We start from the raw sequence: 8,716 nt of genomic DNA on the forward strand, positions 1-8,716 counted from the left end.
AGGCAGCAATCCGCTCACGTATTCTCAAGCATTGTGCTATGTAACCAATACAAATTTCAAAAATCTGTGGGAGGCTGCATACAAACGTTATCCGGGTGCCAACGTTAAGTATGCCAAATCATCGACACCAACCGGTAGAACATTGAGCCCTCCTTCAACATGTGCCCTAGTTTCTTACGATGTCGTGTTAAAGGAATTGATACAACGTGTATACCATTGCCCTGTCATACATTGCCAGCTTGACAGATTAAGTGAAGATCAAAAATGCGAAAATATTAATGGAGTTGGAGAGGACTCAATTGGTAAGAGCAATTTACTTATATAAATGCATTATTATTGTACACTTATTCACTTACTTTTGCTACTTTTAAACTTCCAGATCGCCATGCGAATATAATGCCAGCTCTTATCACCATAGAGACTTCAACTCACTTTTGCGTATTATTTTATCCACCCGCCATCGTTACAAGTCTCTACGATTGCATAACTTATTCGCCGTCAATATTGGGTAAATCATACAACAAGTCGCTCTTTATTATCTATCAAATTATACAGCTTTCGAAGGCGCTACAGGCGGCTGGCCTATTTCTGGGTGATATACGTCTACATGATATAATGGTGCGCGAAAATCTCTGGATACAAGTACTACCACGACTAGAGTCTTGCATATTGCGACCAAATCTTGCTGAACGTGGTGCCACATCACCCAGCGAAACTGCACACGGTGCTGATGGCGACAATTCCGTGGTTTTAGAAGAAAATGAAAACGGCAGTTATGTTTACGGTGGAAATGATGAAGATGGCGAGGATGACACTGCTGATTGCTCTAGTAATACAAAATTCGATTTACAGTTTGCATACGATTTGGATCAGTTCACGTTGCGTGAATACTGTGAGATGTGGTGCAATGGTCAACTTTCTAATTTTGATTATCTAACGATATTGAATAACGCTGCCGGCCGTGGACTTAATAATCCGGCCTACCATCACATAATGCCATGGGTAACTGATTTTACAGCACGCAATGGTCTGAATTGGCGTGATTTAACAAAAAGCAAATATCGACTGAACAAAGGTGATGTACATTTAGATTTAATGTTTTCACATGCCACCCATCAAGGTGCAAATGGTGTTGGAAGCACTGTGTCGGTAGGCGCAAGCAGTCAAGCACCACATCATGTGTCGGATTTTCTTTCGGAAATCACATATTTTGTTTATATGGCACGTCGCACACCGCAAGAAGTGCTCTGCCAACACGTGCGTCCAATTTGGGTGCCTGCTGAGTATCCCGTTTCCATACAACGTTTGCAACAGTGGACCCCGGATGAATGTATACCCGAATTCTACTCCGATCCAATGATTTTTAAGAGCATTCACGAAGACTTGCCAGATTTAGATTTGCCTGCATGGGCCTCATGTCCTGAAGACTTCATTGCAAAGCATCGGGAAGCTTTAGAATCCCAGTACGTCAGTGAGCGACTACAACACTGGATTGATCTCAATTTTGGGTAATATATAACTAATAAATTTTGTATATAATGCGCATTAATTTATAATACAATCACTATAGCTACAAATTAACCGGAAAGGCTGCTATCAAGTCAAAGAATGTGTGTCTGAGTTTGGTGGATCAACATAAAGAGCTCTGTCAACGTGGTATTGTGCAACTGTTTACCACACCACATCCCACCAAACGTTTTCCGTCACCGTGGTTCAATAAAACACCGCCACGCCTCAGTCAATTGCTTGCTTCGCCGCGGTCTCCACGTTCTGCCAGCTCCACGCTGCGACCTAACGAGTCAATACGTCTTGCTAAAAGCACAGAGAACCTTAATATTAGCGAAACAACCAATTTTCCAACGGAGCTCACTGCAGCAACAACTTCGCTCCGTCGTTCAGGTGCTTCTTCATCTTCGCCGCGTATGTCCTTGCGTGCTAATAACACTGCTAGCGATATGTCCAATTCGAATTTCTATCCCAGCACCAATTTTATTGACTTGCCAAAAGATTATAATCCATGTGCGCTACTCCAATCTCTCGAAACAATGGAAACATTCTTCGCACGCACTTTTCCAAAACAAAAGCCAGCATCGAACACTTTGGAAAAGATCATTCACAGTGATATGTTGTTTGATGCACACTCCTCAGAGAACTCATTTACCAACCGTCTCTTCCTAGATGATAATCCGAATGCCAGCATACCGACCGTCACACAAAATAGGCATAAACCAAAAAGTCTACTCGCGCCAAGCCCAACCTATCTGAAAAAGCGTTCCATGAAACAGCTGCTCACTGAGAACCGCGAACGTGAGCTTCAAGTGTTGGGTTGCCTAATTGTAGAGCTCTTTGCAATGCCGCGTCTGCGCGCAATGCTCATGAACGGTGTGAACGCCACCACCGAGGAACGTCTGCAAGCGTGTCGCACTGTGGCTAGCTTACACCGACAAGATATACCAAAGTGTCTACGTTACACTGTCGCACTGTTGCTGCAATCGCAAGCCGCTGTTGTGCTTACCGACAAGGGACTGCCAGCACCAACATCCACTCAGCTGCTCGAACCAATATTCGCCAATCAATTGATACCGTTTCCCTGTAATTTCTACGCTACCTATGCGCTTATACGTGCTCTACATCAATTCGATTTGAATTCCTCGCTGCTGGAATTGTGCACACACTTCAATTGTAATGGTCGTGAGTGTGCCAAATACACCGACATGGATCGTCAACGTGTGCTTTTCGAACGTAAAATAGCCGAGTGCAAAGTGATGTCATGTTGTGCGTATATCGGTCGTTTGTTGGAGCCCATTGGCTATGAGCAATTCTCTCCAGTGGAATTACTGTTGCCGCACATCATTGATTTGCTTTTAGATGAGCAGACATCGATATTAACCGCATGGAATTTATTCGATCCAGTGGCACAAGCGCTCGGCATTGTAAATACACAAAAGTACCTGTTATTGCCCATAATGAAATTGTACGATGTGGAGAGTTTTGAACGCGGCATGATTTCGGTGCGCACGCGCAGTGCGGATGCAAGCAGTGCAACCGGTGGACAAGTGCGCTTTTCCATGAGCAGTTCGTTTAAATCGCGCAAGTCGGTTAAGCTTTACCATCACAGCTTTTTGTTGCATTTGATTGTACGCTTCGGTTTGAAATGTTTTCTACACAATTTTATTGCGCCACTAATTGAGGCTGTTGGCGGTTATAAAGAACCGGAAGATGGTAATGGTTTCCATTATCATAGCTCTACGAACAATGGAGGTGGCGGTAGTCGTCGAACGAGTCGAAATTTAAATTATGCCTCTACAGAAGATGACATTTCTTTGACGTTAATGTCAACGGAGGGCGCGGACCAAAGTGTGGATGATACGACGCTGCATGTTAAAGTACCGGGTAGGTTAATTTGTTTTTATTTGAAGGCCATTCATGAGTAGTGCTTAATTTTAAAATGTGTTCAGGGAATATTCCGGTTGTGACAGCCAAGTTCCGGCTTTGAAATATCGGCATTTGTTGTTGTTGTCGCGGCCGAAAACATTCCTGAAATAATTTTGAAGAATGGTGCCACATTGACCGGCCTTGGTCGGATTAAAATGCGCGTCCGTTCAGGTTACTTAAATCCGACTGTCGGCACGAAAATCTCGGCATCTCTTTCATTTCTATTTATACAAGTGTACCCGAATCGAAATTCTGAGCACTTTTAAATATTTATACCTCGAACAAGGTACATTAAATTTATCACGAAGCATATAAATGAGCAGAGAGAAACGTCGCTGACCTGAAATTGTTCAGAACGGACTAGTATAGCATATAGCTGTCATACCATCTGGTCGATCAAAATCAAGTTTTTGTATGAAAAACTTTTTCATTTGTAAATTTGTCACCGCAACCGAAGTTAACGTTTTTTGTTGTTTTTTTCTTTTGCAAGTAGATTCAGAAATCTAAAAGTGAAATTTAATTATATTTGTCCAATTTTTTTCACTACCACTACTAGCTACAAACGCCTCGAAACAGGAAGTAGAAGACGTTTTCAGTTTTGATGATGATGCCAACTCGGATCACATCTCAAATTCGGGTACCAGTGAGAATAAGTCGATCGATTCTTTTGATATGCGCCCGACACCTGCCGAAGAAGCTAAAGAAGATTACAACCAAAGCGAAACAACATCAGAGAAATTGGCGATTTCAGAGATTATCTACGGTTCAAAAATGTCCAGCGCATCATTGGAGGACGCCGATAAGATCTCCTTGAACAGTCAATGCGCAACTGACTCACCCACCGCACAGCTTGGCGCCAAATCGCCTACAATTGAAATACCTGCCAGCGCCATAAGGCGTAGTTATCAATTAAACACCATCGACTGTGACATCGGCTCACGCAAAAGTATCGATTCATTTGAAATTATCACACAAGCCGTGGAAGAGGAGCAGAAACAACTGAAATCGCAACAAAATGCAGCCAACCAAACACAGCTGCACGCCGAAAACAAGGAGACGAAGACGGAGGAGGAAAGTGAAATGCAAGCTCAAGTTGCTTTGGACTCACTGCAAGCGTCGGTAATTTCGAAAATGTCTGAAGCTAAAGCGGCGCAAAATAATCGCATCTCCGAAATGAGCGCTGGTAGCTTGACGTGGCTAGCACACCGTTTGGGACCCTCGCTAACTTCGCGTTACATAACACGTAATCTGCTTAAAATGTTGTCATTGTGTTATGTTGGTCAAGAGAATTTGCTACCCGAAACGCACGAGCAAGCTGAGTTGCAAAATTTGAATTACTTTTCCATGTCGGACGCGCACGTTGTGGGCGATCGCAGCGCAGCGCGTGTCTTGGAGTGTCTGATGTCTATAGCGGGTAAGTCACTAATGCTTCCATGGTTTCATATTCCTTTATATATTTACCGTAATTTCACAGCACTGTTCGGCGAGGAAGTTATACTCGTACAATACTTTCCACATATAAGCGAACTGATCGCTTTGGGCTCGAAGCGCATAACACCCAGTCTCGAAGGCGCTATTATAAGCACACTGCAATTACTTAAATATCTGGTGCCTTGTCTAATGGATGCCACAATAATGGAACACTTAAAAGTATATTTTCAAAATTAAAAAATATATATATATATGTATATCAAATATAATTCACACACACTTTTTTATAGGAAACAATACTCAAAAATATGCTATTGCCCATTGTACGTATACTGGGCTCTACGCGCCTGCTCATGCCCAGCGGCTATTTGGGTCGTTCAGTATTGGCACGTAAATGGTTGGATGCAGTTTATACGCTCTGTGTGCGTATCGGTCCCGATATGTCGAAAGAGCATTTATGCATACCAACGCTTAGGCCGTACTTCCTCATTTTCGACAAGGCTTTTGGTATACGTGAGCAATTTGAAAATCAAACTGTGAGCCAACTTTCGATTTCTCCACCAATAAATTGCTTTGGAAATGATGATGGTGCAAATTCCAGACGTGAGCGTGAAGAGATACGTGATGTGTTTAGCCCGGCACTTGCACACATTTCTTATTTGTCCTTCTTGCGTTTCTTGGGTGAGGCCATTATGCAACGTACCATTTGTAATTTGGAGTTTATCTTGACACTTTGCCATGAATTCGAGCAACCCGATTATAAATCGCAAATGACAAATGACAAGTCGAACAATGATACGGTTGACAGTCCATCGAAGAGTAGAGATAATTTAACGGAACCAGAGCTGCTGGTGGCCAATAGTTTTGGCACAAACGTCATTGGTAATCGTCTTGAGGTGGTCAGTGGTGGCACGGCAAATCAATCGCAACAAGAAGTCGGTCCGATGGAAGTGTTAGACATGGTCGCCTACAAATTTGAACACATACCAACAGTGCGGCATTTGAAGGGCAATTGGTTGGCTTACTGGCGCCACGAAATTAGTCGTTCGGACAAGGATACCATGTTGAATTTAAAACAAATCAAATTGCAATCTTTCGGCGGACACACAAATTCAGTTCGTTCAATTTTGGCATTGGACAACGAGAACAGTTTCATTTCGGCTTCGAAGGTAAGTGAGATTCATTTATAAATTATTATTATTTTTTTATCACTTATCGTTTCGTTACCATCATCCGTTTACCATACCATTATGAATTCCGTTATTTTTGTTTATAAAAAAATTTACGGAACGAAAAAGTTACTTGAGATGCGTAAATTGTTTTATAAAAAAATTCTGGTTGCAACCAACATCTATTTTATGGTGTTCGTCTTGATATCTTCCATAAATGGAGAGTTTTACTTTTTTAAAAATCTTTCAAATGGTTTTATGTCAATCAGATATGCGAATATTTGAAAATTTTTTCCTAAAAACGTTTTCGAAAGATATTTAAGCTTTATGAAAAGAAAGTAAACTCGATCAAAGGGGTATTATATAGTAAAACCCTTTTTAATAATTTTTTATATTGAAAAATATTTAATATCCGATTTTTTCTGCCTAATTTGTTTACGGGTTTTCGGCCATGAATCAATAAAAAGCACAAAAAAAATATGTCGTTCTTGAATCATTTTAGAGGAATGCTAACGAGTTTGCAGTCCTTGTTCTTGATAAGTTTCAGAAATCGAACTATTTTGTTATGATATGCTTATCACGCGTGTGATATTTCTTGCATATTCGAGCGAAATATGTTGAACTTGACACTTCGAGAAAGTACAAACAAAAATCCGTTATTTCATTCATGTCATTTTGATTCCCGACAGACGAAGATTCGTCTTCCTTTTTTTCAAACGAGGTTAGATCTCAAAAAGTACAGCCCTTGGCCGGATAAACTCCAGATCGATTTCGGTAACGTATTTATAACCGGCTGTTTCGAGTACTCTTCCTCATTCTCTTTTCATGGATTCATAAAAGAATAATTTTCCGAAAAATTGCGTTCGACAGCTAGCTAAACGCTCGACATAAATACGGTGCTGTTGAACTGACCGACCTCTGCGATTTTTTATATAGTTCAGTATCTTTAATTTATTAACTTCAGTATCTTTAATCACTTCACTAAGACGTTGAGCTTTCCGTTAAGCTTGGGATTTTTTTTTATTAATTTTATTTAGTATAAAATTTACTTTTATAATACATTTTCGTTCTAAAGTTAAAGTGCATTAACAAACATCAAACATTGATTAACAAAAAAATACATTCCATACACAAAACATAATCAACAACCATACAAACAAAAATGTAAATATACTCGTAAAACATTGGCGAAAAGAGAGTGACAAGTGCAAAATGAATGCAAATTTGTTTCAGGATAAAACCGTTAAACTATGGTCGTTACGCAGCGAAGGCGACGGACGCAAGATGACCTCCTGTCAATTCACCTACACAGCACACAAAAAATCCATACATTCACTTGCTTTTCTCGAAGCCTCCCGCCTTGTGGTCTCCTGTGATTCCGGTGTGCATATCTGGGATCCGTTCATCGGACGTCCGTTGGGTGTGCTCGATGCGCCCAAACACAATCCAATAACAGTTGTCAAAGCACTGCCCTCACCAAGTCCACTTATTTTGGCCGGCACCGCTGAATCGTCGGTGAAAATAATCGATATACGTTGCATGCAATATGTGAACGAGTGGCGTGTGAGCAACGCCTCAACGCAGAGCAATGCTACAGTACGTTGTTTAACGGTTGCACCATCGGGCAATTGGCTAGCCGTGGGATTATCGTCGGGCAGTATTGTCATGTTGGATACGCGCACGGGTTGTATTTTGAACGCTTGGCGTCCAATGGAATGCGATTTGCTGCAGTTAGCGGCGCCTAACGATCAGCAGTTGATCAGCTCAGCACTGGACCACAGCTTGGCGGTTTGGCATGCCACAGATGGTATACTGCACTATCAGTTGAAGTAAGTATTTCTTTGTGTTTTAACGCTGCTATATTTCATTTAATTATTTTGTGCATTTATAGACCACCCGCCGAGCCAGCTCACTTCCTCCAAACCATCGAATCTGAGTTGATTTATGCGACCACAGGCAATCGTATTGGTATTTATGCGGACATTGGCAGTTCGCACGCCACGCACACAGTGACAAAATTGCGTGCAGAAACATTCCGTGGTGTGCTCACGTCGTTGGCGGTTTTACCCTTGAATCGCACCTTTTTAGCCGGCAATGAAAGTGGAAATATTGTGCTTTTATGTTAGTTCGTAAATGTTTTTAAATACACAAAAACGAAAATCAAATATTGATTTGCAAAATTAACCAAAAAAATCGAAATTATTAGCACTTTTATGTAAGTACTATACATACTTACATATTTGGTAATGGTAGTACTCAGTAGTATTTGTTTGTTATTGTTTAAGTGTGTATTTTTTCTTTCTAAAAAATACCAAATTTCTGTATGCACAGTTGTACGCGTAAAAACCGTGCTTCCATACAAATGTTACAAATTATCGATAATTATTTGAAGAGTTTTTGTGTAAACATTCCAATTATTTGACTTTAACATGCGAAAGTTATACATACAAACTCTTTAGGCTATTAAGTGTAAGCAAAATAGTGTATACGTTTAATATTGTATTTTAATCGATAACCAAAAGACAAGTAAAATATACATACATTCACAAACATAAAATATAAAATAAACTGTTTGCAAAAGCTTTTAAACATTTAGTTTACATATTTTTATAGCCGCCTTTCTTACGCCAAATCTCGGAACGTTGTGAATAGCACCAAAATTTGCATAAATCGAATAGGGA

General features: G+C 40.6%; 1 protein-coding gene across 1 annotated transcript; it reads left to right on the forward strand.

Moving 5' to 3' along the window:
• Positions 1 to 4: 4 nt before the first annotated feature.
• Positions 5 to 8,199, forward strand: LOC105234116 (WD repeat-containing protein 81; the record flags this gene model as incomplete). The annotated part of the gene is made up of 8 exons (XM_011216387.4): positions 5 to 302; positions 380 to 1,508; positions 1,571 to 3,393; positions 3,992 to 4,849; positions 4,910 to 5,085; positions 5,157 to 6,035; positions 7,269 to 7,864; positions 7,927 to 8,199. Coding segments are annotated over 8 exons (5,994 nt in total), but the record flags the coding sequence as incomplete, so codon positions are not given.
• Between the last annotated feature and the right edge of the window lie 517 nt (positions 8,200 to 8,716).

Source organism: Bactrocera dorsalis, unplaced genomic scaffold, assembly GCF_023373825.1.
Source record: "Bactrocera dorsalis isolate Fly_Bdor unplaced genomic scaffold, ASM2337382v1 BdCtg199, whole genome shotgun sequence".
Lineage (NCBI taxonomy): Eukaryota > Metazoa > Arthropoda > Insecta > Diptera > Tephritidae > Bactrocera > Bactrocera dorsalis.